Genomic DNA, 27,948 nt, shown 5'->3' with positions numbered 1-27,948 from the left:
GATATTTCACGGATTTGCATAATGCTGAAGAAATAGGATAAGGGTCACACTGTCACAGTTAATAAACTCTCTGTCACAGTTAATAAACTCTAATAGGGTTTTAATCCTCATTAGGGCTTTAATTCGGTTTGGAGCTTACGCTTACTCTCCAGTTCTACTTTTTAAGTCCACCTCTCATTAACTGAGTCTGTACTTAGGAAATGGTGTCCAAACTCCCAGCTCTGGGCACACGCACCCTTGACAAGCTGCATTTTTAAAATAGTGACCCAAAATAGTTTGCTGCTCTCCAGTATGCCTGTGTTAAAGGGCATTTTTTTCTGTGCAAAATGGTCTTTGGGTTTTTCCTGCCTCGCTTTTCTGTAGAGGAACATGCGGTGCCTCCTACGCTCAGGAGATGGTGATGATGGAGGGATGCAAACTTGGTGCCTCTTAAAATGCAATATTAATTGCTTTTGTGATGATCTGGTCATAAGAGCTGCCAGTACCCAAAAAATCCATCCCCCGGCCTTTCTGTTCCGTTGGTCCAGGATCAGTCTATCTTGTCCTTTGCATTAGCCGTGAGGGAGGATGGGCAGATCTCTCCATAAGCAAAGATGTTTAAAGTCTTTAGAGGTCTGTAGCTGTCTCTTAAATACCACTTGGGAGTAATTTCTTATCCGGAATTGATCAGTGCATCAATATAATGCTCTTCAGAAGTGATAACAAAAGGGAGGAGATTTGCTTTGCTTTGTTTCTGCCTTCTTCTAATTTTCTGAGTCTTGCATTGAGCGATGCACCGCACAGAAATGGTTATTTATTTTGTGCAGGCTTTTTTTAAACAAAATGTTAGTGGAAGTGTTTATGGTGGTTACAAGAGCCCTTCATGCTATGTTTTTGTCTGGGTCAAAAATGTTTGAAGTTGAAGGTCAGAGGCTGGTTGCTGTTCCAGATAAGGTCTACGCTTGCTTTGGTTTGAATGGAGTAACTGGGGAGAGGATCAGATTTTTGCATTTCGATATCGCTCTGGATCTCCCTGAAGCTGGTGGGGTCTGCGCTCCAGAAAATACTCAGCTGTGGAAGTGTTTGATTAAACCCACATAGCTTCCAGCAGCATCTTGATGGCTTTTTCTTCAGCAGGATCTGTTTGCCTTCTGCTACCTGGGATGTGCAATCACTGGGATATTGCTACAATTACGTGTGATAAACCAGCGCTCTTTGCCTTTCAAAGCCCTTCAGCATTTGTTTCCACCCATCCTCTATTCTCCAGGCTTTATTTATTTCCCTTAGTCTGAAAAAATTATAAATATTTGAGGTTTTGTTGTTAGAATGGAGCTATTTCTTGCTCTTGCTTGAATATTAGGTTAGTCAACAATATAAGCACTGAATGCAATTGCAGGTGGTATGCTGGGGAACTTTTTAACCCAGTAGACCATGTGAAAATGTCTGTAAAAGATTAACTTGGCGTCTGCTGGGAGGGCAGGTCACCACCATGGCCTTTCAGGGTCTGCAGCAGCTCTTGAGGGGGAGAAGCTGGAGTCAGCAGAATGAAGACCAAGGGCTCTGTCCATTGGTTTGTGGGCATCTCTTCACCTTTCAAAGTCATTGCTGGTTTTAAAAGGAGCCGATGTCCAAAAGCAGAGCAGAGCTTGTCATCTCTACTTGGCTACTAAGAAGACGAAATCAAGATCTATGTATGGTAAGGGTATCTCGAATTAAGGTGTCATTGAGGACCAAACCCATCCATACGTATAAATGAAAAGTGGATTGAGCTCAGCTCAGTTGTGGTGGGTCACCTTGATGGCAGCCTGCATTCCATTCAAGGTGTATTTTGGGATAGAAGATTCCCCATTAGATTACACCCTGGTAGATACTCATATCTTAAATGCTGATGTTGCCCCTACAACAACTTGTGCTTTGCTTCAAAGAGCCAAGCTGGAGATTTCTCCTGGTCTTGGCTCCAGGACCAAGTCCAGAGTCTAGAAGATTTGTGGCATTGCAGTGCCAGCGTGGACTTTGCACAAATCCAAGCCTGAGTTTTACTATTTCTGGCAGCTCTGCAGCTCCAGGAAGGCCTGGGGAGACAGGCAGGGGAAAGACCTGAGATTTGAAAAGAAATTGCAAGCCAGAAGAGTGTTTTTCTAATGAGTTTTTCAGTCGGTACATCCAGTGCCTGAGCTTTACAGCGAAGGGGCCCATCTGCTTGTGAAGCGCTACATTTGTGGCAGTCTATTTGGTTTTTAGTATTTAAAGTCATAAAATTCAACTGGCAACTTGTAGCATGAAAGTGCTCCCTTAGATTTTTTTTTTTTTTTTTTTTTTTTTAAAAAACCGAGTTGTGGCAGGGTGAATAAAAGGTGCTGGTTAAACCAGAGTTTTAGGAAGTGAAAAGGGTGCTTTAATTTTGATTATCTGTGTATAAGCTGTTGTGGTTTCTGAATATGTAGCGAAGTGAAAGAAACCATCGTTCTGGCATGTATTTTTTTTCATGACAGCTGTATTGACTCTGGCCTTTCAACCCCCTGCACAGGCTTTAACGGCAGCAAACAGAAGTAGTGCAAAAAAAAAAAAAAGTATATTAAAATACCACCCTTTCGCATCATCACATACAGCTTTTTTCTGGTTTTTGCTCTTCGTGGGTCATTGCTTCTGTGGGAGAAGGTATATGGGACTCTGTAATGCACAGATGATATTGTTATAGCAAAGAAGCCTGTCAGATTCAAGTTTCAGGGATGATAATTTTTTAAAATGATTTTTGGAATGTGATTGCAACTAGCAGAATTAATTTTTTAGGGAAAGGGAATAAAATTTATATTTTCTGTCTTTTTTTTTTTAAAGTAGGCATACAAATTAGAGTGTCAATGCTTCCCCCCCCCCCCGCCCTTGATTTCCTCCTTTTTCCATTTGGAAAAAAGTGTGGGGGGGTTCTAACCCTTTTGTTTTCCCTGGATTATTCTGGGTACCAGCAAATATTTTGAATAATGCTGGCAGAAAAAGCCCTTTACTCAGTTTCAAACCCGGGCTGAGTGCAGAATGGCAGGAGTAAGAAATCCTGCCCCTGGGGTGGGGAGCAGTGGTGACGCTGTGGGGACGGCAGCAGACGGAAGATGTGCTTGTGTGTGTTTAAAGAGTTTGTCATCTTAAGAATTGCGGATCTACTGCACTTCTACAACTGTGTTTTATGGAGGCTTTTAATTTGAGCAAGTTTGGTTTTCTTAGATTATATCTTTTGCCGTCTCTAAAAGACAGACTGTCACTGCTGAAACTATAAGTCCTGGCTCCAAAACACTTCAAAGAGAGATTTTAATTCTTAAGTCTGCCTTCCCCTTGTCCCTTTTGGCAGAAGATGCTTCCTAAAATATATCTATTTTTAAGGTAGCCTCAATCTGATGCCCATCATGAAAACTTTCAGGCCAATTCATTTGGCAATGCAATCTTATGAAGAACCCCAAATATGTTATATCAGGATCTTGGCAAAAGTTGGCCAAGCCCAACAAGTGGTGTTATTACCACATAATAAATAAAATATTTATCCTTGCTAGCCTGATATACAGGAAAACTATTGATTAAAACCTTGTCTTCGTCTTATTTCCTGAATCACCGAGTCAAAGTGCGTTTGATCTATCTTGTTTTCAAATCAGCAATATTTTTGCGTGTGTGCAAGATGTTGCGCTCCCTTTGATCCCTGAGAGATTTGTTTTGGCATTGCAGGAGCTATTTTTAATATGCTTTGTGAGCAAAATAAAAATGGTTTGATGAGTGCCACGGTGTTCCAGATCTGCCTAAATGTCACGTAAGACTTGCAGAAGAGACAAGAAGCTGTAGGTGCCCACCTGAAGACAAGCCATATATAATATGTGAGATATTTCAGAGAATAATCACATTTAATATATGTAGGATAATAAATACAGGAATGAATAAATACCCTGATAAATATATGAACGAACGTTTAAGCACTTATTTCAAATGTTGTGCTGCGGAGGAGAGGTTGTACAATTTTTTCTTGGATAATGTGCCTGTAATTACAAGAAGAATATCGGGAATATTGCAGACCAGGCTGTGATGTGAAGAGCAGGGACGGTTGGTCAGGCTGAGCATCCTTTACCTGCCACTCTTCTCTGTTGAACAGAGAAAATAAGAGCGAGACATATTGAAAGGGACAAACTGCTGTAAGGGCTTTTATTTATTTATTTATTTCAAGGGTTTTATGGACTAGTGGTATCTTAAACCATCTGCATGGTGGCATATGGCAATGCAAGATGAATGGCTGAAATTAAAAATGAAAGTGGAAAACTTGTTTTCCAAGTTGACTGTTCCAATAATTTTGGGGGAAAAGTGAAATCATACCCTTGAAATTGCAGCAGCACCTTAATTTGGAAAGAAGTAATGTTCCCTGATGGTCCTTAGATTAGGTACTTTTCTATCTAGTGAGGGTAGTGAAGGGCTTTATCTATAATGTGATGTTATCCAGCATCTATTCTAAAGAATAAATACTTCATTGAAATGAAAAAAAAACTCCCAAACAAAACAAAAACTCGAGTCATATAAAATGTCTCTACTAGTATTTTATAAATGTGTGTTGCATGAAGGCAAAGTGCTGCCTTCAACTCTTTAAGCCAATTAAACATATCTCATTTTAGAAAGCTGCTGCTGGTTTGGGTACCATGGACTTCATTCCAGTGTGGGACATCACTCCCCAGGAGCAGGTCCGTCACGGTGCTGGGGGGTAAGCTGGTGTTGGGGGTGAACCCATAGCACCCAGCAGCACTGGAGCAACTTTGGTGTCGGAAACCAGATTTCTTTACTGTGCGTGCGGTGGAAAAGCTGTCAGGAGGAGACCTCACGTACGATGAGGCAAGGCGAGCATCCCGGTTTCATCAGCTGGGGGAGCGGGCGAAGTGCTGTTTCCACCGCCGCAACCCGTCTGTGACGACGTGTCTGTCCAGGAGTTCTCCGCATTTGTCTCTGCAGAGAGAAGAAATTGGCTGATAAGGAGCCAACAAATTTGCAAATGAGATCCATGTGTATGTGTGCTCCACCCTCCCTATATTCTCTATACATTGCTTTGCCAGGAGTTTCCTACCAGCTGTTATGACACAGCCATCACTTCTAAAATTAACCATTGAAGAATTTGCGATCTGGGCCGTTGATCACGTTTTTGGGCCCCAAGCGTAGCAAGGAGAGCAGCTCTTCATGGGCTTCCCAGCTTACCATGTAGCCGAGCCCATCTTGGGAAGAAGAGAGCGATGGCTTATCACCCACCCTGCACATCCCTGGAGGAAACTGGGCAATGCTGGGGCGGTGCAGGCTTAACGATATCCTCATCCATTTTAGGAAAAAAAGAGGAAAATTCAACTGTTAAGTCCTGCACAACCCCTGTAGCCTCTAATAAAAGGGGGAGGAAAGGTATTGCAATATAAACCCATACATGACTGTATAAAGGAAATGATCCGTTCTTCATTGGCTTTAAATAGAAATGATTTTCATTTTTAATTGTGCGCCTTTGTGTAGGAGCAGTTATTTGGGCTGGTTTACATAGGACAAAGCATTACGGCAGCGAGAAACCTTCCTGGGTCTTGGCCTTTGTCTTTCCCCAGAGACTGATTTTTCTGGTATGAGAGAGGCACTGATTGTTTTCCAGCTTTATCCGATTAAATAAGCTGAGATAGACCGTGGGGGTAGAGAATTTGTCTTGAATTTTTCTATTTGTCACTGAAATATTTCCCCACATTTTGGGAAAATGTAAAAAATAAAAATGGCAAAAAAAGCCCACAAACGAACCCAGGTTGCTTGTAATAAAAACAGCAAAAAAATCCTCCCCAAAACCTTTACTGAAGAAAAGGGAAGAAAAAGCAGTTACTGGAAGCTAGACCTGTTTGTATTTCTAAATGCTGGCTGCTTTCCAGCACTTATTGGATAACTCGGACATTTCAACAGCTCACACTCAGTCTTTAAAAGCGCTATTTTGGTCTCCGCTACAACAAATCCTTTTGGTCTCGTTGCTCATATATTTTCATCGTACACTTGTTTTTGGTGTGTAGCAATGATTTTTTTGGGGCAAGCGAGTAATTCCTTCTTAATTGTTGCGATATTTTGTAATTATCCTTGCAACATGGCTTATCTGACAGCATTTTATTGCCACTGAGCACTGGTTAGCAGCATCCGGAGGCTTTTGTACGCTGTGAGCTTGTGAGCATCCTCAGGCTGGCATGGTTGGGATGACGGCAGGAGTCATGGACCATCTCACTGCCTCCTCCTCTTCCAACTCCACAGGGAGAGAAGGCAAAGCCGTGGACCCATTAATTGCACACTAAGGGCAAAACATTGGCAGAACAGCATGTAATCCCGCTAAAAGATGGTATTACAAAAAATCCAAGGGAAAAGAGGTGGGAACAAGCTAATAGAAGATAAACGGCACTACGTGAGCTTTAGTCTTTTGCTCTGGATCAGTGGAATAAGGCCACTCAGATGATGTACCTTGATGGGAGGGCTGGAGAGAATTTTTTTCAAGGCAAAGTGTGACAAGCCACCAATTTGTTATAGTTGAAGGTTTTATTGAAATAGTTATGCCTGAACCTTCTGTTTCCTTGTTTATTCTTGTACAGTGGCTAAAATGAACTGAAATTTAATGGTCACGGCTGGTATCTTAAGATTTTAAGGGATTAGTATGTACTGAAGCACTGTAATGCAACTCAAGGTAATAATTTAAACCAAGAATCACAAGCAGCAAGAACCAAGGATAGCCCTTAAATATGAATTACTGCTTTACAGTTATGTATGTCGGTGTCTGTCCCAAAGCACGTGTGTTTGGGAAAATGCAGCCCTGGGCGCCGTCCTTTCATCTTGGTTTTCATCGCTATTGATCAAGCAAAATCTCTTTGCATCGTGGCCGAGAGCACCATGGAGGGGATGGCACTTCAGAGGTTTTATTCCCCTTTCTAGGAGAGCTGTTGGAGGAGCAGCGTATCTGCTTGCTGTGATTTGCAGCTCCTGTTGGTAGTACCTGGAAAACTTCAAGTTTTCAGTAACATTCATAGATTTACTGTAGGGGTTTTAGCCTCCCTCTTTGCAAGCTTTGTGCTGGTACCAGGCGCTGCCTGGCCCACCGTGGGCCTTCACATCACTTGCTATCATTGCTGTGCAATATCCACCCTCTTCTTTCCTTCTCCCTGAATAAACTCTGCAAGGATCTTGGTGAAGTTAAACACATATTTTTTTTGTATATATTTATTTTTTTCCTTTTGTTGCCGGTGATGGGATTTATGGTGTGATCTTGTGCATCATCTGCTTGAATGCACCAAAGGAAACCAAGCCAAAGTCAGGGGCACATCTCATGGCCCTGGGATTGCAACCAACTCTCGATGGCGTCAGGATGGTTGGTGTACGCAGTGTAAATTAAAATAGTAGACAAAAGCTTTGGCAAGGGAGAAATATGAACGTTGGACGGGGAAACTTGAGAAGCAAGACCCATTTTAGTGCAGAGCAGGAATCATTTCCAATCACCTTTTTTCTGTTTCTCTTTCAGGCTGTGACCGTGCGAAACTCCATGGCAAAATCGTTATACAGCGCCCTGTTCGACTGGATAGTGTTCAGAATTAACCATGCGCTCCTCAACTCAAAGGACATGGAGGAAAGCACCAAGGTAACGTCTTGCCAGCTCTTTTGGCTACAGTCTTGGGTTTTTAAAATAGGTAACTACGGGATAAAACATTACCCAAGCTCCTAACAGCATGTTGCTTAACATAAAGTTAATTTTTCCTTGGTTAATATTTTAGACTGAGTTTTTCATTGTTTTAAGTTGGGTTTGCTGAGCCGGAAAAGGTGAAGCACCTCGAATAATATATCCTCCAAGCAGCTGGGGAAGAGGTTTTGTGGTAGCCTGTTCCCCCACCCACTCCAGGAGCAATGCCAAATAATTTTCCTCTTGTGTGTGAAACTATAGGACTGCATATAATTGAGGAGAAAAAAGGGAAATCTTGCTAATGCAAGGTGTTTTGATGAAGTTGCTCCATAAAATTAATTAGAAAAGATGAACAAGCTGTGGTGTCCGTAAGTACTGAGGTAGGACATCTATAACGAGCAGAAAAGTGAGATTAGGGGAAAAAAAGGTCACGACGGGAAGAGCAAAGCCAGCGCAGTGCCCAACTGCTTTCCCAAAGAATTTATGGAAGGGATGTCATGACGTTTCCTGCGATAGCGGGGCTGGATGCCGCGACCCAGGACATCCTTTCCAAAACCTCTCATGTATTCGTCCATGCTCATCATGGTGGGGAGAGGCTGACCCCAAAAAGCGTGGGTGTACAGATGCGTCCAGGCACGCAGCCGCTTGCAGCTCGCCAGCTACCCTTGGCTTGGAAATTCTGGGCATGGGCCAGCAGCGTGTGTTGGGTTTTTTTTGGGAGGGGATTGTACATCCAAGCTGAAGCTGCAGCTGCCAAGAGGAGGATTGTTTTGCTAAGCGCTAACATTACGTTTGAATTGTGCCGTAGGACCAAAGTTGCAGAGGCTTGCAGTGTAGCTGGTCCTTTATTTAACTCTGTAGAAATGCTTGCGGAGTGTGATTATAGACTGGAAATAAATACATGTGTATAAAATTTGGTAGTATGCTTTTCTGACAAGAATGGTTGTTAGCGGGGATAACATCTAGCGTGTCTTCTGACTGCACATGCTTCCTCTCCCTCTGTTTAATATTTTACCAAAATTGTTGTGTTCTTTCCTGATTTATTTTTCCAAGTCATCAAAAGTTTTGTCTGGCTGTCAGGAAAAAAAAAAAACACTGTGTATTTGGTGAAGCAGGAAAGGTGGATTCATTTTGACAAGGAAATGCATCTCAAGTACTAATTGATTATTTTTTTTTTAATGATCCAATGATTTTTAAAAAATATTATCTGGTCTGAAATATTTAAATACAAAATCAGACTAGGACACTATTGCTTGCTTAGTCAGCATGTCTGTAATAGCAGGGCACAACGGTAGGTGTTTATGGGCCATTAAACTTTGATTCCCAACCACAAATCTCAGCACGTAAAAGCCAGAACAGCCCAAATTCGTGCTGTCTTCCAGCATCACCGCTGCGTATTAACCCTCTGCTTCCTCCAGCCAAGACTCCTGTGCAGCGTAACCACCTTCCCCTTGTCTGTCTCCCTACATCATCTCATGAATTCCCAATTCCCAGTTTTCTGTCCTGTTTCTTTTTGCCCGGAATTGCACAGTGTAGCAAAAGATCCAGGTCAGGCAGCAAGCACCGGGAGCTGGGAATGGCGTTGCCCTTGTGCTGGAGCAAATCCGCCTGGCAAACACCCAGAAACCGGGGCTGCAGGAACGTGCGAGGCGGTCCTGGGCTGTACGCAGGCCAGGTTTTCTGAAACGGGAAGGCAGTGCACAAAATTCCAAGAAATACATATTTCTAGAGGCAGGAGCGTGATTAGGTTTATCTTCAGAGTGCTCTATGAACATTTATTGATTTTCACAAGTCTCCCAGAAATCATGAAGATACATGAATCCTGCCTGGTTTATGGGTAGAGAGGTTAAAGAAGAGAGTTTATGTGCATTGCAGAGAGCAGCTTTGTTAAAGATTGACTAGCCAATTTTCTCTTGAGTTGTTCTATGGCGTCACCTCCTCACCCCTTTTTGTAGCCCCTGACTTGGGATCCTTCCAGCACAGAGGGAGGAGAAGCACCTGCCTGGACTGGGCAGGGCTGGGAATAGCTGCTCCTTTGCCCTCAAGGAATAACGTCACTGCCAGCAAGCGGCCAAGGGCATCCCGGGCTCTGCGGCTGCTGCTGAGACACCAAACAGCAATTGCCACCCTTCTCTGCCCTGGAGGAACTGAGCTGATGCCGATTAATTTGTTTTTTCCTACCACTTCACAATCCTCTTGAAATCCTTTTCAGCTCGTACTCGGAGAAACCCCAGATGAGGGTATAGGTTCTTCTTAACCTCCCATGTGTGGTCTCAAGGTTGGGCAAACACCAACAAGTTAACTGGAAGGTGGACTTGGGAGCAGGGGCATCTCCAGACCCTGGGATTAGGTCCTCTCTGCAAGGCAAGGTTTCAGCACTTGGATGATGTCTGCTTGCTGGCATCTACTAGCTCCCTCAAAAAATCTCCTAAACACACCGAGTCTCCGATTTATGAAAGAAAAATACAGTCTTGCACCTCCCCACGAAAGGTTGCTGGCTCCCAAGTTTGCAGTGGGCGAGCAACATGCAACTCACCTTGCAGCAAATGTCCTGGCTTAATCCCAGCTCACAATTCCCACCACTATTCCTCTGACTTTTAAAATATATTTTGAAATAATCCCGCAGGCGGTGAAGGTTCAGAAGGTTGTTAGATGATGGATTTTTGGCAGAGGGCTTGCTTATATGACAGTCATGTTATGCAGAGTCATGTAAGACTCAAAACCATCTGCATTCAGAGTGCATATGGGAGGAGACCTGCAGCTGAAGTTGGTGAGAAAAATGAATATGAAACTATATCTCTTCATGAGAGTAAATTTTGATTTTAGTAGTCATCCACAGCTGTCCTATAAAAAAAAGCTCATGGAGAGCTTGTATAGCCTTCACAGAAGTTGGCTTGACCAGATCTACCATTCACCTGGTTGTGGTAGCTTGGGGCTTTGACGTGAAGGCTGGAGGTTGCAGAAGGCGGCGTTGCCCCAGCTATCTAGGACAACCTCATTGACCAAAACTCATCCTCAGTCAAACCAGCAGTGGACATAATATTCCTCAGTGCAGGCTGCACTTGCCGAGGAGGCTATTTATAGCTAGTTAAGCCGATTTAATTGCTGGTGGGTCATGTAGTTTGGTGATAGGTGGGAAGAAGACCTAGATCCTAACAAAGACCATGCCCCAAGAGAACTTGGGATAATGGGAATGGAGGCAATTTTCATATCCCAATATGTGTGTTTATTTGATGTCAACAGTAAGGAGAAGATCAAAAGATGAAGCTGGGTAAAAAAAAATAAACACCCGGCAGTTGTTCTTCCACTGTTTTTCAAGCCAGTATTTGGAAGATGTAAATCAGACCTTTGATATCCAAATTTAGTTAAATGTACAGTGAATTATTTTGGGAAAACACAGTGGGATTTGGCTTATCTTGCTTGCTGACAGGATCTGTAGCATATTATTTCTGAAGAGAGTTGTGAATAAGTTATTTGATACTGCTTGTTTTATGCTGCTGTGTATCGGTTTCGCTCCAACTCCGCTTTCCTTGGTCTTCGCTCTGTCGCTTTTACCTTCTTTTATCTTCTCATGATCCCCTACAAACTGTCTGAAATTTAACCTTTATTAATGAGGTCAGAGACTTTTCCTCCTCTTGAGAACTGGATTACAAAACCCCAGTGTGTCTCATATTTAATTCCCTTTCCATAAATTAGATTAAGAATTGCTAGAAGTCCGTCTCGTTGCTTAAAACGATGATATAGTGTAAACCGTGGTGGACTAAAAGGCATTTCTTCTGAGGTTTTTTTTTAAGCTTTTCCCATTTAGTTCTTGTCAAGCCTTTTCATTTCTACCTAAATAACCCAGCTGCTGTTTTCAAATGAGCTGCTGCATACGTGGTGATGACGGTGAATGCCAATTCATGGCCATGAAGAAAATTCATGGCTGAATTCAAGAAGAATTCATGGCATGAAGAAAATTCATTTAAATTTAATCAACTAGTTAATTCTTGGCTATCTGACCTCAAACAGAGGAAAAATTGCTGAACGTGCAATGGGTTTCATGCATATCTGTTCATTATTTTTAGGTCCCAACTTCTAAATTTGTAGCAAATCACTACCTCTCACTTTATACAATAGTTCATCATGTATATTGTGGTGATGTAGGTTGGAGTAGTCCTCTTAGATTTAGTGGCAATGGGGTTTTGTTTGGGGTTTTTTTACAGTATTGGCTTTGGAATATTGTAAAAAAAAAAAAAAAATTCAAAAAAAATTTAAACGGATAAAAAAATAAAATAAAAAAAATTAGCTTTTTCCCCAGAACTGGAAGCAAACCTATTTGTGATTGCCAAAATATACCTCCCTGGTGGAATGACATCACCAATGTGTGTTTGGGGTGACATAAATCAGCTCCAACGATTGCTATTTATTGGTGGTTTGGGAATCGGAGAGCACGTGGACGCAGCTTCAGGACTGCCATTTGCCCTTAAAACTTGTGATTGGTATTTAAATGTCACGACTGTGACATTTTTAGGAAAGCATGAGGTCAATTCTGTCATCTCAACCAGAAAGCGGTTCCTAACCCAAGGTTAGCCCAAATTTTAAAAATCCTTGTAGATGCACACTTTTTAATTGCAGAAATTTTGCTATAAATTTGATATATTAAGTAATACAGTCGTCTGCTGCAGGCTTGTCCGTGCTGCCTACTTGTTAATTTTCAATATTAGTTTTGATAAAGGAACAACATTAACATATAAACTAGACTTCACTAACTGAGGTCTAAATTAGATTACATCTTTGCATGATTTCCTTATGGCACTCATTCAAAGTGTGAATTTGAAACTGAAGAATTAGAAGATTTGTAAATGTAAAATTGCTTTGATGATTTTCTTTAAATATTGAACTGCCAACTTAATCTTAAAACCCGCCAGATTACATGCTATTGTCAGGCAGTTTAAAAAAATAATTTAATTTACACGTACCTCGGTGAAATAGGTTTTTTCACCTTGCTATAAGAAATGACTCTGTACTGGTAGATTTGGGCTACTTTATAATGGAAAAACTGATATAACCCTTTTGAGTAGGTACCCTGAGATTTTTTTTTTTTTTTGGCCAGAAAGCAGAAAAATAGCCATAAATTCCCAATTTCTCATTTTTAAAAGTTTTACCCACTTAAATGCATTGACCTCTTTCTTTCGGGAGCTCTGCGATGCTGCCTCCTGCAGCAGTGGGCAAACAGCCTGATTCACCCTGGAGCTCTGCCCCAGTTTCTCTGGCATGAAATTCTGCAAAAAAACCCCCCACATCTTCAAATTGGTGTTTGGGAGGTGTTTGGGAGTTATCCCCGCATAGAGATGTGAGAAAAATGTTGGTTTTCCCCATGTAACAACCACAGTAGAATTAACCATCCTCATCCGGTATGTGCAGTTTGATACCGGGAGTGATTTTGTTAAATGCAGGTTATTAATTTTTTTGAGTTTTGTGTATTTTACCTGTCAGAGCTTGTTTAATTTTGTGTTTCAGTAAAAACTTATGAAAAGACACCTTCAAAATATAATCTTTTTAATAGAATTCTTTTATAACTGAAATAGCCATTTTTTCCCTATATATAACTGTTCTATTTTTCTTTATGAAGGTACTTACATGCACACTTTAAAATACATTTTGTAGCAGTTTTGACACAGTAAATGAACCAGCATTGAAAAAAAGGGGGAAAGTTTTTTTTTGTGCTCAGTTATTTCATATTAAATTATGTTTGTGAATGTTTGAAAACCCCCTTTAAAGTGTTCACTCGTGGCAGGGGCTCAACTATGTCCACAGAGCATCAGCACGGCGCGTGTGAGAGCCAGTGTTGGTAATTCCATAAGAATTCTGGAAGTGTGAGCGTTTTATCTTCTAAGTCTTGTTTTTATGTCATGCAATAGAGACTTTTATCTAGGGTAATTTTGGGGAACTCTTGGGGATTGTAGGGAGAAGCTTGGAGGGCGGTGGGGTCAGGATTTGCTTATAGAGGGGAGATGCGAATGGAGCATCGGTGTTGTAGATGAGAAAAAGTCACTCTGTGGTGTTGCCATCATCACTTTTTCCGTGTATAATACAGATAAAATATGAGCTGCTCGTTATACAAAGAGTTCAAGGAGAATTCTTACTGAAATCTATTTTCCAAAAAAATGAAGCAGGGGATTTCTGCTTGTTAGGCTGTCACTAAATGAGCGTATCTGTGAACGAAAGGGTTGCCACGTTCATTGGGACAAGCAGGAGAAGGATGCTTGACCCTCGGGAAGCAGCGAGTGAGAGCGAATCCCTCTGCCAGGCTCAGTCCTTGGTCCAGTGGCTTCCCATTTTCCATCTTCTGGTCAAACGGCTGTTTCTCGTGGGCGTTTTGCCAAGTGATGCAAACGTCTGGGACGCTGGCCAAGGGCCTTCAGTAGTCATCCTTGTCGTGGCATGGGTGGGGATGAGGAGGTAGAGCCTGGCCCTGGAATAGGGAGAAAAACCTGGACAAAGGATAAAGTAGCCAAAGACCTCTTGGGAAAATGGGTTAGAGTCTTATCGTTGTGCTTATATGCTTTTTTAAATTGTGTTTTCACTTGTTCCAGTAGCTGAAGTCCGTATCATACAAAGCTTCAACTCGCAAGCCAGGTGGCTGCTCTGCCCACAGCAGCTCTGTCTGTTCCAGCCGTAGGTGGTTCCCTGGTCAGGAGTCAAGCACAGAAGGAATATTTTCCTCCCACGTTATGTGGTCGGTTGAAAACGGACAAACTGCAGCGCAGAGAGACTTGTGGGTAGTCTGGTTTATATTTCTGGCAGTGGAGTTAGGCTAGTCTCGGGAAGGGAGTCTTAGGAAATCCAGAGTGCAAGATAAGAGCAATAAAATTAAAACCAGGGTGCCTGGCAGCTCTCAGGTTCTTCTGAGGTGGAGGTGTTTCTCCTCCCTGCTTGAGATTTGGTTCATTTGAGCAGTGCTAGTGCTTTTACCTTGCTTAATATTTTTATTTAATTAATTGTAACGTATGAACAGAGCCCATGTGTAAGTGAGATGCCTTTGGTTAGACCCCAGAGTGTGGTTCACTGACGAACTGCTGATGGACCTCTCTGTGCATGTGTCCTTCAGGCTCTTCCCTCCTTTTCTGATGACAACAGGCTTGCTAGGTGGACACAGCCTGAGTTTTATTTATAACTAATTATTAATTACTTGTTTTAACAGAACAGTAATATACATGTTTGGAAGTTGCAGCAGAAATTATACCTACTTAAGCTTGTTTTTCACCCTGGCTCCCTGTGTCATTGAGGTTTATTTGCTGTCACATCCCCATGTCCCTCTTCCCATGGGTTTATCAAATCCATCCAACAGGCAGAGGGCTCAAGTTTTATGAAAACCAGTACCTACACGAAGCAGAAAGGTCCACATTTCTAGTCTCATTAAGGGAAGGAAGGATAGTTTGAGCTGGGGAATGATGGGTTGCACTTGCTTGTGGCCATACATATGGCTGGGGGTCCCCTACCTCCTGCTGGTATAGGGGAGCAGGGTTGGTTTGGGTGGAGAGGAGGGGGCCAGGAGGTTGCAAAACAAGCTGTAAATTCATCGTGGTCTTGGCCTCGTTTTGCCAACATAGAAAACTTCGGTGCGTCCACATCTTGATGAGCATCTCAAGAGGTCTTTGCAGGTTAGAGGAGAGAGGAGAGACCAAGCAGGCTTTGGCTCTCCAATTTGGAGAAAAGGCTGATGTGGGATACAGCTGATGTTTACAAAATCATCAAAGGGGTGGAAAAAGAGGCAATTTAGAACTGTAACTCACCAAAACCTGCAATTTATATTATGGGGTATGGATTTAGTAAAAGGAAACACATCTCTGTTGTGAACTTCTAGAAGCTGACCTGAGAGACTGTGGGAGATCATAGTGTCAATGGGCTCCAAAAAAAATTGGATGATTACCTCTTTACACATCTCTTGCCCATGAACTAAAGGGAGCACAGAGGTGCCTCTCCATCTCCATCATCCCAAAACTGTGGGTGCTAGTAGAAAGGGGTGACGGGCCACAGAAGAGCCGTGTTGACATAATGAGGATGGGGTGTTCTGCTGCCATGGTTGGAAATGCTGGACTGGAGCAGGGCTGGGCTGGTCCTGTAGACCATTTCTTGTGTCCTGGTGGCAGGCGCTGGGATGGCTGTGCCGGAGCATGGGGCCCTGGGACAGCATCCTTGGGAAATGAGGCTTGGATCCCTTCCCTGCCCAGACACCTTCATTCAAGGCAAGCAGTAGCTGAGTCTTCAAAAGGGCACAGAAGGCAAGGAAAGCAGAGTCTTCAACAGTCTTCGATCATTAGGATAGAAAAAGAGCTTTTGTTTTATTTGTTTAACAGCTCTGATACCTAAGTTTTTAATTATATAGGAACCTGACTCAGGGGATGGATTTGAGCCCTCTTTTTCAGCAGCATTACTATTTTTGCGTTACTTTCTGTCCCTTTCAATAAGGCGAGAGAGAGTCAGCGTTTCCAAAAATCAGTCCGTCTGGGTTACGCTTCTCAGTAGGAGACATTCACCATATCCATCTTATATGCAAGGTGGATATTTTCTATTTGATACTATTTTACTTCTGAACAGACTTATTTTCTTTTGTTGCAATGGATTATTTCTGTGCAAGCACCTGCCGTGGAGGTGTTTCATCGGCAGGCTTGCAGCTGCAGCATGTTTGCTTAGACACCCTGTATTCACCTTGTAGCCATGTTTCTGTGGACTGTCTTCGTGGTGTAAGCCTTTTTTTCCCAACCCTACCCCCGTTTTTTCCCTCAAAAGATAAGTATTGTCTTACATCCACTAGAATAACTTGGAACTGGGTTCAGGTTTCTTCAAAGATGGCGGTTTGTTTATAAATTAAAAAAAACCCACCAACTCTATAAGGACTTCTCTTTTAGAAAAAGGCCATCTGTCCAGATGTTATGTGCTGTTTCTCTGATGTAGGTGATGTCTTCCAGATGGCATAATATCAACAATTCCAGTAAAAATTAAAAGTCCTGCTATTAAGTATATTTAATTCTGTTTGTATGCTTTTGATTATGTACTGCGTACAAATAATCCATTTACTTCATGTGATTTAATTCACATTCTTACTTTTCTTGCAGACTTTATCCATTGGAGTACTTGATATTTTTGGGTTTGAAGACTATGAAAATAATAGTTTTGAACAATTCTGCATTAACTTTGCCAATGAGCGCTTGCAGCACTACTTTAACCAACACATCTTTAAACTTGAACAGGTAAGTCTGGAAATATTTACTCTCTGATGCCAATGAGTGTTGACATGAGTTTGTAGCACTGATAAAGTTCTTAAATTGTCCCTTTAATTCTTGTGAATTAAGGAGCATACATTGAATTATTCAAATTTAACTTCTAATTTACCCTATGACTTACTGCTACCTGTAAAATAAAAATCCAGCCAGAGATTTGCAGGTTTTAAATAAACATTTTGGGATACAAGTATCCTCAAACATCCTGAAGACCTTAACCGTTGCTCTTATGTCTCCTTGATGTGTGCTCAGAGGGCTCATCCGTCAGCACTTTCTTTCTTGCTTTTGTCTGGTCTTGCTGCTGTGTCATTTAATATCACATAAAAGTTATTTTTCAGCATCTGTTGAAAATGCCAACCCATCTTCTGCTTGTTTTTTGCTTTCCAGTGTTAATTTGTGGGGAGGGAGGGAAAATGTCACTCTCATACATGTTCTGCAAGGTCAGACTTGACATCCTTACGACGTCCAATAGCCATGGTAGATGAGGAAAGGCTGAACTTTAAGCTTTGCTTTAGGTTTGTTAAAACTAGGTGGTGCTCTCCAGCCTCAAACTAGTGTGCTATAAGAGAGATAACAGAAATACAGGCCATAATTTAGCAAGTAACATATACGATAAGATGGCATAGTCTATTAATTAGGATGGGAGGAGGCTTTTCCAAACATCATTTGTTATCTAACAACACGCAGGACAAGAAAACTGCTAAAGTACACGCTGTTTCATATGTGCACAACATATAATTGGGCTCTATAATACACTAAATATGTTATAGACCTTCAAAGTGCCTTTTTTTTTTTTTTTTTTTTTAATGCCAGTCTGCATGCCCTCCCTTCAGGTGAAATTCTTCTTTGGGAGAGGTCAAGGGAAACCCTCCTTAGCATTAGTTTCAGTAGGGCTGGTATTTGATGAGCTGCGCTCTGCGGCCTGAGTCCAGCTGAGATCAAAGAGTTAAACCAGGCCTTCCCAGAAACCCTGGTAGTTTCATTTTGGGCCTCAACAGTGTTATAAGAGAGCTGAAAAGTCAGAAAGAAAAGTCTCCTTGAACGTGAGGATGGTCAAAAATAAGCAATATAGCCCTAAGTGGATCATTTGGGGGATGATTGCTCTGGAGTTTGATGCTCCTCTGTTAACTCTCCTTTTTTTTTTTCGTCAAGAAAGTGTAGCAGAGCTGCTCAAAGCCATTTTATTTTGTTTTTTTAACTGGTCTTTGTATGCTGATGCACCTTATTCAACAGATGCCTTAAGAAATTAATGGGAAAACCTGTCTGTATTTCTAGAAAGTGGTCGCTTTTACCATTAGGCGCAATAAAAGGGCAAACTAAAAGACTGATGCAAAGCCAATATACCTATTTTTTTCTGATACACTTTTGAGAAGGCACTTGAGGAGGGAAGACCCTTCTTGAAAGCTGTAGAGACGTGATACCTTATTGAGGTGGGATGTCAGGGCACTCAGGTTTCAGCAGCCTCCGCCGGCTTTGCGGGAGCCAGCCAAGATACCGTCATCCATAAGGGAATTCCTGTGCTTGGGCTGGGATTTCTTAGCAGGTTGGTACTCCTCCCCAAGCCTGGGGTATATGCAGGGCTCCTGATTGCAGCAATCTGTAATTCTCCTTGGACCAGCTTATAACCGCTGACCTAATTAGCTTTCTCCTATAAACCTGTCAAGTGCATGAAGTCATTAAAGGCAGTATTTGCTGTATGGGTGAGAGAAGTGGTTACGGAGGCATCTGATTGCAAAGGGCTCATTCGAATTCTTAATGCCGGAGCATGTCATCCATCTAGGGCTGGAGCACTGCGAGCTCTGCTGGTGGAAAATGTGGTCATCTCTACATAGTTTGCTTTCTATAAATATAAATAAACTGTACAGCTGCATGAGCGCTAATTTTTGAGTGGCTTATTTATACAGTTTAATCATTTGGTCTTGCTCTCCTTGGAACTGTATGCTGTGAGTAGAGGAGTGGATTTGGTGGTAAGGAAACTGGTGATACATACTCAGATCTTGGGAATTCAGAATGTCCTTACTCTACCTAGCTGACCCAAAGATTAAACTGCTTTTTAATGATAGCTGCCAGTGTACAGATGAGGATTTGGTAGTTAATATTTTTTGTGTTTCAAGATGGCAAAATGGTTTACATTACCTTGAGTTGTGAATTTATCTGAGATATTTTTGCTTGATAAGGGTTTAATTGATGTCTAAATGGCTGAAAAACAATGGGGTTATTGGTGATGGGTACCTGAAGTGGAGGGGTCCCCCTTTGCGTCCAGAGATAGGCTATTTGTATCTCCAAAGCTTGTAGGATGCTGAAGCCAGATTGCTGAGATATCTGGGCATTTCTACTAGAATCACCAAGGATTTTTGGTAAAAATCATAGTAGAATTTGTGTGCAAGAATGGTATTTAGCCATGATGTAATTGTTGCTGTGGCATACTGCTGATGTTATGGAAACGAAAATACCTACAACAAAGTCATCTAACAGAAGCGTGGGATTATTTTAACCTTTATTTACTTTCTTTTTCCTGGTGAAATCTAATACAATGCACATTGTGAATCTTTTTTTTAAACCTTCGGTCTGAAGACAACGCTATTTCCAGCGGTTTGCAAACAACTGTCCTCGAGCAGTCTGACTTCAGCCTGATGCCTCCTATAAATACAGCTGCTGTCGCACTGCGTTCCGAGGGTCTGCAAAGGGCTCTGCGATAGCAGCCTCCTTGCTTTGAACCAACCATGAGAACAAGGATAAGGCATCTCTGCCCGCTGCTTATAGAAAATAAGAGAAGGCAGCAAAAAATGGTAAAAGTTAGAGTTTGGCCTTGGATAAAGAGAGTTATTGATGTTCGTCTACTCTTGTTGGTTTTTTTAAACCAACTGTTCTGGATTGCTGAGGGAAATTCAGTGACAGCTGGTGATGCATGGGGACATGCTTTAGCGGATGATGGAAGAGTACAAGAGACACAAACCCTAACTGGGTGGGTAAAGCCCAGGCTCCTAAATCCCAGCCTGTCTCTAAACTCTTGGTTTTGGACACATAACATTCTATTTATTAATCTAGAAAGATTGCTATTGCAGGAATCCTAACTTTATTACGGCCTGTCCCATCACGTAACAAGGGTGGTTTTCTCCTCCCCGTGTAACTCGCTGGTCTATGAGGTGGAGGCTGGATGAGGGGCTGTAGCTGGTGGCTGCAACCGTTGCCTGATGTGGTGCTTGCTCTGGGCAGCAGGAGGATGGACTGTCCTTCACTGAGCTCCATGCAAATGGCAGAAGCGCTTAACTCTTCCATGCAGCATGGTCTCATCCCTCCCTTGGGCTGTTGACTTCAGGTGAGACATCCTTGTAGCTCTCGGACTCATTAGGTGCTATCGGAGCATCACACCTTGGCAGCTGTTCTCTGTTCCCCAGTTCTGCGCCATCCCCATGCCCTCCTTGAGTGGCCTCCTCTGCAGACCAGACAAGCCCAGAGCTGCTGCAAGGTTCGGATAACGCCCGGGTGCTTCTGGGAGGGGAAAATAGTGTTTCTACATTGCAGCCTGGCTTTTTTTTTTTTCTGCAATTGAAGGCATTGCACAAAATAATTGCTGTGTATGAAGATGTAGTTTGGAGGTCACCACTAACATTAACACCCATGATAAGAGTTTCCTCCGAATTTCCAGATCTTTGGCAGTTTGAGGGCCAGGAATACAAGATTTATTTCTTTATGTATCCCATTCTCCAAACTTTGTCCTCTTTGACCTCACCAATCTTCCTCCATCCCTGCTCACACTCGTCCGACGCTCAGCTTTTCAGTTACCCCCACCCCACCCTCCTTTCCCTCTTTTCAACTGATGGTTTGCAAAGATTGCAAAGTCATCCCCTATCTTTGCATCCCACAGGCATTGCTGTTAAAAGTTCTTTTTTACTCCATTTTCTACCTTTAGTTTACTCACCAAACCTCAATGTCAAGACCATCCTTTTACTGTTTAAAAAAAATGATGAATAACTGAGGTTGAGACTGAAAAATACCCCGTATTATTTGGAGCGTGATCAACTGGCATGAGCTCAGGTGTTGAGCAAAGTCTATTTTCTGGGACGGTCCCTGGTGAGCTTGATGTCCCAGCCAGCAAACCTCAGCCTCCTCACACAGAAAAACTTAATTTCATAAAGATAATGCGTCCTATGAAATGTTTGCTCAGACATCTAAAGCTCCCTAAATATTTATGGAGGCATGTAGGTTTTATTGTCCCTGTGTAATAGGTGGAGAAATCTGGCAGTCCGGACTAAATAATGAATGTTATAACAATCTGTTCATCACAGAGGGAGTAAATTAAGAAAAAAAAGCATCGATTTGTTGCAGGACACGGTGATAGGTGGTTTATTTAGTCAGTGAAATGGCTGTAATGCCCGCAATATTTTAAAGCATCTTGGGTTTGTGGGGTTTCTCATGCCGTGCTGCTCCATCTCCCAGCGGCCATAATTGTTGTTTAGAGAAAATAAAATACAAAAAATTAAAATAAAGTAGCTAAAAAATAATTAAATTAAAAATAATTAAGATAAAATTTATTAAAATAATTAAATTGAAAACAAATTACGAAAAAGGGTCTTCTCCTGTTGCCTACAGCTCTTCTCCCCTTCCCTCCAGTGAGGGATTTTTTGCATCTCATGGCTCTAGTTAGGCATGAATGTATTTTATCTTTGTCACCACTGAAAACAAAAGTCAACCACCGGAAGTCAACCGTTGAGCACTGGGAGGCTCAGTTCAAATTTCTGTTTTCGCTGGAGAGTGCTCTCCGAAAAATGCTGCCATCAGCTGTGTGCCATACGACAGGCAGGGAGATAACAACCTGCACGAGTTATTGATTTATTATTTGGCTGCACACCATTGTATGTAACTCATATTTTTTTTAAAAAAAAGGGTGCTTAGTGTACATAACTCATATTTAAAAAAAAAAAAAAACTATGGATGCTTAGAGTTGTTTAAACGTTATCTTTAGGATAGGAAGATTTCAAACTGCAGGATTCAAATAAAACACTACTCTGGTTGTCATCGGTCCCCCAGAGCATTGGCTTGGGTCATTCCTCTCCCTGGGGAATGGGTCCGGAGGGGCTTGATCTGCCACCCCCTTGTTCCTGAGTGTCTCCAGATGATGAACATTCACAAGATATAATATATAAAATACAATATATTATATTATACACGAGTGGTGTTCCCCAGGGGTCAGTACTGGGCCCAGTCCTCTTCAATATATTCATCAATGACCTGGATGAGGGGATAGAGTGCACCCTCAGCAAGTTTGCTGATGACAGAAAGCTGGGGGGGGGTGGCCGACACACCAGAAGGCTGTGACGCCATCAGAGAGACCTGGACAGGCTGGAGAGTTGGGCAAAGAGGAACCTTATGAAATTCAACAAGGGCACTTGTAGGGTGCTGCACCTGGGGAGGAATAACCCCCTGCACCGGGACAGATTGGGGGTGACCTGCTGGAGAGCAGCTCTGTGGAAAGAGACCTGGGAGTCCTGGTGGACAACTGGATGACCATGAGCCAGCAATGTGCCCTTGTGGCCAAAAAGGCCAATGGCATCCTGGGGTGCATTAAGAAGAGTGTGGCCAGCAGGTGGAGGGAGGTCATCCTCCCCCTCTGCTCTGCCCTGGTGAGGTCATATCTGGAGCACTGGGTCCAGTTCTGGGCTCCCCGGTTCAAGAAGGACAGGGAACTGCTGGAGAGGGTGCAGCAGAGAGCTACCAAGATGCTGAGGGGACTGGAACACCTCTCATATGAAGAAAGGCTGAGGGATTTGGGTCTCTTCAGTCTGAAGAAGACGGCTGAGGGGCACCTTATCAACACTTATAAATACTTAAAGGGTGGGTGTTGGGAGGATGGGGCCAGGCTCTCTTCAGTGGTGCCCAGGGACAGGACAAGAGGTAACGGGCACAAACTTGAGCATAGGAAGTTCCACCTAAACATGAGGAGGAACTTCTTTCCTGTGAGGGTGGCAGAGCCCTGGCACAGGCTGCCCAGAGAGGTGGTGGAGTCTCCGTCTCTGGAGATATTCCAAACCCGCCTGGACGCGTTCCTGTGCCACCTGCTCTGGGTGACCCTGCTCTGGCAGTGGGGTTGGACTAGATGATCTCCAGAGGTCCCTTCCAACCCTATGATTCTATGATTATGTATATATACTATAACATCAAATGGTTTGAGTCGGAAGGGACCTTAAAGATAATCTAGTCCCAACCCTCCTGCCGTATTTAAAATATAAAATATTAAACTCCCAGAAGCAGTATTCTCAAATCTGTATAGCAACATCCTGGGTAGGCAAGGTAGAAAATGTGTTTAAAATATCATTAGAAAATATTCTAGAAAGCTCTCCTGGTGTGATGTGCTGGTGTAAAAGACTGGGAGCTTTTCTGCATCTTTTCTACTTTAGAATTAGGTATCCTTAGGAAACAGGTTTGGGTTGCTTTGTTGTTTTTGTTTTGTTTTGTTTTTTTTAATTTGATTCCCTGGCCTTTAGTTTAAGCCCAGTGCAGAAAAGTACCGTATCTGTGAAGCCCAGCTTTTGTGAAAATATCATAATTGCAGTTGACAGCATAAAAATCTTGTGACAAGTGCACCAAAAGCTCCTGTTTGCAAGGTGGGTAATGTGTAAATTTGAGATTCAAACTCATACTTTGCCTAGGAGAAAGAGAGAGAAAAGCAGAATTGATTTGGGAGATGGACAACAGAAGGTCCAAAATGTGATTATTTTTTTCTTGAAGTTAAAACCAAACACGATTGTGATAGAAAAGAATTTTTTGGGCAAAAAGCTGGTGAGATGAACAGGCAGGTTCAACACGTGGTTGTCACCCCTTCATAATGCACGTGCCTTTTTGTCAGCAGGTTTGGTACAGTCCTTTCCTTGACGAAGTTAAGGAGGTGACTGGAGGTGGTTTGTGCTGCAGATGATCCGAAGAGGGCTTGGTGTTCCTGCGCGTGTTGGAAATGTGTCAGGGAGGAGGAGGAGTGTGGTGGTCATAGTCTCTTCTGCTCATCACCTGCATGGGACAATCTTGCAGTGGTGACTTAGGAATGTGGGCTGCTTTAGAAATTAAGTGTCCTGTAGTGAGCAAAAGCAAAGGTTATATCGATGAAGAGATCATCTCAGTGCAGTCCCCATGTCTTGGCCTTTGCTGATGCTTTTCATGAGCTAAGCAAGCTAAGGGAGCGTCAGCAGGCGTCCCATACATCCGAGCACGCAAGCGCATGCCCGGGCTCAGCTTGCAGCAGTGCCGTGTCCTCCCCAAACCACCTTGTTCCCCCACTCAAATCCCCTCTTCCATTCTTCATCCCACGCTCCTTGATGGAGCTCTCCAAGTTGCAGATGCCTTGCTCCAGGTGCTGTTATCCCCCTCCCAAGTCACCGTCATCTCTTGAGCCCTTTTTCCCTCTTCTCTGAGCTGGTTCCTTGACTTTTTCCAGTTAGATGATGTTTTCTACTCATCGTGGTAGAATATATTGGCTAAATATCTGTGGGTTTGGACTGTGCCAGGGGACAGTCCTGTCACTTTAACCCAGCAGGCTTCCTGCATCTTGGGGTCAGGTTTGTCCTGCAAAAGCTGAAGACTGACTTTCCTCTGGGACTCGCTCCTGACATGCGATCCGATATATGTATATTTATTTATTTTCAAATAATATCCATGTCCCAATATTATGTATGTTATGAAGCATCCCCTCCAAAAAAAAAAATTAAAAAACAGTGAGATGAAGATGAAATAAATGTTAATTTTTATTCATTAGTCATACAAAAAGTATTTTCTTCCTGCACCCCAAAGCACACCCTGTTTTGGAGAGCACTAGGGGTGCTCTAGGGTGATCTAGGATGCTCCTATACTGGTTTCTGGGTCATAGTCCAGAACCACAGTCGTGGGGAAATTCTTGCACGTTCCTTGTAGCTTTGAGCTAAGTTAGGCAATGACGTGATGAAATCTTCGGTTATTTCATCAAAAAAGCACCAACAATGCTTGTGAGCAACGGCTTTTCTTTAAAAATAAAAGACCTCGATGCATGTTGGTGGATTTTCATAGGACAGCATTGTGCAATGTGAGCTCCCTTCTTCTTAAGCAAGAAGATGAGCGAGAAGCCTCTGAAATATTCAGCAATACGATCCGAAAACATGTCATATTGAGGTCCATCCTGACTGCGGCTCTTCCACTTGTCACATGCAGAATTCCTGCCTGGACTGGTTTGGCATGGTAACAAGATTTTATAGGAGTAGCCTGAGACAACTATATAGATGTTTGTGTGTATATATACACATACATATATATAAATGTAATACGGAGTACTGTGAGCCTGTTGTAAGTGGGAATGAATGAAAGAGGAATCGGGAACAAGTGTATTTATTGGCGTGAGTTTGGAGTGGGGACTGGAAGGGGAACATGATGTTCAGCGTGGAGGATCCGTCTGGTGTTGACCGTGACCACTGTGGAGGTCCCTGTCACGTTTGCTAAGCCTGATACATCATGCAAGGACGGCATTGATATATATGTATATAAAATTATTTTCCTCTTTAATTTAGATAGCAAGAAATTAAAGAAATTAATCTCCCAGCAGATTACACAGCATCTTTAGACTCACGCTTCTCCTGGCTGTTGTAAGGCAGGTTGGGAAGAAGGATGCTCCTACACAGGGAGCGAATGGGACCGTGGCAAGGTGTGTTTTGCCAGCTGCATCATGCAAAACCAATTTTCCCCATTTTGAGAGTAAATTATAATTTATGGCTGAAACCTGCTGTTGCCACTGAAGCGTAGGGAGCTGATTTGAGCTCAGAGCTGGGTGCTGCAGAGCCTGTGTAGCAGCGAAACCCTGGGCTGAACTGACTATTTCAAAACACTTTCTCTGATGACGGACAGTCCAAATTACAAGAAATTAAAATCTCAGGCTGCGCATGTACAGCAGGCGGGAGGTTGTCAGTGGGTGAAGTTTCAGCCTCAGAATAAAGCCAGATTCACTTGCCATTTGCTGAGGAGCCACTGAAATGGTTGCCTCGAAGACGACCATCAAGGTTTGCAACTCCAAACGGGTGGCAGAAGGCGTGCAGGAGAAGGCTGTTTATCAGAACCCCTGCACTGCCAGACATTACCATTAAAATAGAGTGGTTTATAAACCCCTTTATAGATTGTGTATTTATAGAGCACGTGGATACAGGTTTATATATACTATGTCTGTGGGCGCATTAGTAAAAGTATATATTATATATATATTTTTATATATATGGTTGTGTGTATGAATTCCTTTTCTACTTGAGAACAAACATAAAAATCCATGTTCATAAATGAAAGCGTCGGCATCGTCAGCCCTCGGCATCCTCATCTGGAGGGATGTCGGGAACTCGAGGCATCCACGTCGTCTGCGGCATGTAAACGCCGGCACCAAATAAGACGGTGGTCTCGTTCATTTGGGAACTCTCTAATAATAAGGTTTTCTCATCTAGAGGATTTGTCGTATCGAGCCCATTTTAATTATCAAATTGCACTGGGATGTTTCTGCTGAATGCTGGGGCTCACGATGCCTGTCTGCATTTGCTGAACGAGCAATTAATCCTCCACGGGAAGGATTAATTCCCAGATGGACAGATCCTGCATGGATCTCTCCTGGATGGAGAGATTCCCCCATGTCTTGCTGCCGTTTCCAGACTTGGAAAAGCTTTCCCAAGATGGAATTTAGGATATATACATATATGGACATATCCAGAAAAGAGCTTTTACAAGGTTTAGCTCCTTTAGTTTATCATATAACAATGACCTCTTTTAATGTAATTTTTAAAACATTAAACATTATGTTCTTTCCTGGAAGGTTTTCAATATAGTTTGCAGAATACGGCTTCGTTTCTAATATTTGAGCAGAGCTTTTTGATACTTTATTCATATCTTCTTCTCCATTGGCACCTGTAAGGTTGATGGTACCTTCTTACTGGGTAAGAAATCAAGAGAGAAACAATTAATATGCTTGGCTTTAGTGGCTCTAAGCTTGGATTTGCAAAGGTTTATATTTTTGTGGGTGTCAAATTGACTCGCAATGTTTTTTTAAGGATATTTTGAGATTATTTTGAGCTGGGGAAGTCAGCTGGGAATGGAGAGAGGTGTGGAAGGAGGGTTTGATTCCTAGTTTCTCACTTTGCAAACGCTGCCCGAAGCTGAAGCAGATGGTGTTAGAGCCAAGAAGAGAGGAATTTCACACCCTTCTGTTTAGTCGTGAATTTTTAGGCAAAATATGTACATTTAGACATCCAGAAGTATCTGCCTGTCGATCGCACCACAGTGTGCGGCTCTGGATTACGAGAGTATTTACGATGGGAACACAATGGAAAGCATTCCCACATGGAGCTATGCTGGAAAAAGGGATTTTTTTAGTTGATTTCCCCTTTTATTTTGGGAATTTTCATTGTGTAAACAAGGTTTTCCCATGCCTCGGTAACGAAAACCTTGGGCAGGTAAACTCCTGGGGTTTATCTAGCTCCATCTGGGAGGAGGTGAATGAGCTGATGGGGTTTTCCTCTGCTCTTGTGATTTACTCGAGCATTTCTGAAGCAGGGATTGCCGTGCTGCCGGGAAACACAAAACCCCATATTTCCCTTGCACGCAGTTCCATGCAAATAATCAATCATTTTTGTTTACATTTCCTTCTTAATATGCTTTAATTTCCTAGTCGGACTTGATAAAAGCTGAGACGGCACTGCATGCTATGTTTTACCCCTGTTTTTACCATCAGTCTTGCCCCATCCCCAGGAAAGTGGAGAGAGTATCATCCCTGTCTGTGGGTTTTAAATAGAATTTTTTGGGGGCTGCTTCTCAATTTTCACTGTGACTAATGGCAATATCCCTATGGTATAAGACGGCTGCCTCCTGGGCCCTGAAATGCTGGGATATTTTCACGGCTCTTGGCTTGCAGGCTGTGTGGATGGGTGCCCAGCACCCTCCGGAGCTCTTTAGATCATGACACATTTTTGACCTTTGATATCCTGTGATAGGGCAACAAATGCCATACATCGTGGAAAAACACATGCCTTTGTATTC

General features: G+C 42.6%; 1 protein-coding gene across 4 annotated transcripts in view; it reads left to right on the top strand.

The window, feature by feature from the left end:
* MYO9A (myosin IXA) overlaps positions 1 to 27,948 on the top strand; it is a 188,761-nt gene that overhangs the window by 103,943 nt on the left and 56,870 nt on the right. For all 4 annotated transcript variants that reach the window (XM_074599687.1, XM_074599686.1, XM_074599683.1 and 1 more), the window contains exons 10-11: positions 7,502 to 7,618; positions 16,759 to 16,893. In XM_074599687.1, coding sequence (XP_074455788.1) covers positions 7,502 to 7,618; positions 16,759 to 16,893 — 252 coding nt within the window. The remainder of the gene's footprint in view (positions 1 to 7,501; positions 7,619 to 16,758; positions 16,894 to 27,948) is intronic.

The sequence above is a fragment of the Larus michahellis genome, chromosome 9 (genome assembly GCF_964199755.1).
Source record: "Larus michahellis chromosome 9, bLarMic1.1, whole genome shotgun sequence".
NCBI classification, from domain to species: domain Eukaryota; kingdom Metazoa; phylum Chordata; class Aves; order Charadriiformes; family Laridae; genus Larus; species Larus michahellis.
Note: the sequence above shows the minus strand (reverse complement) of the source record. Positions and strands in the feature narration are given on the sequence as shown.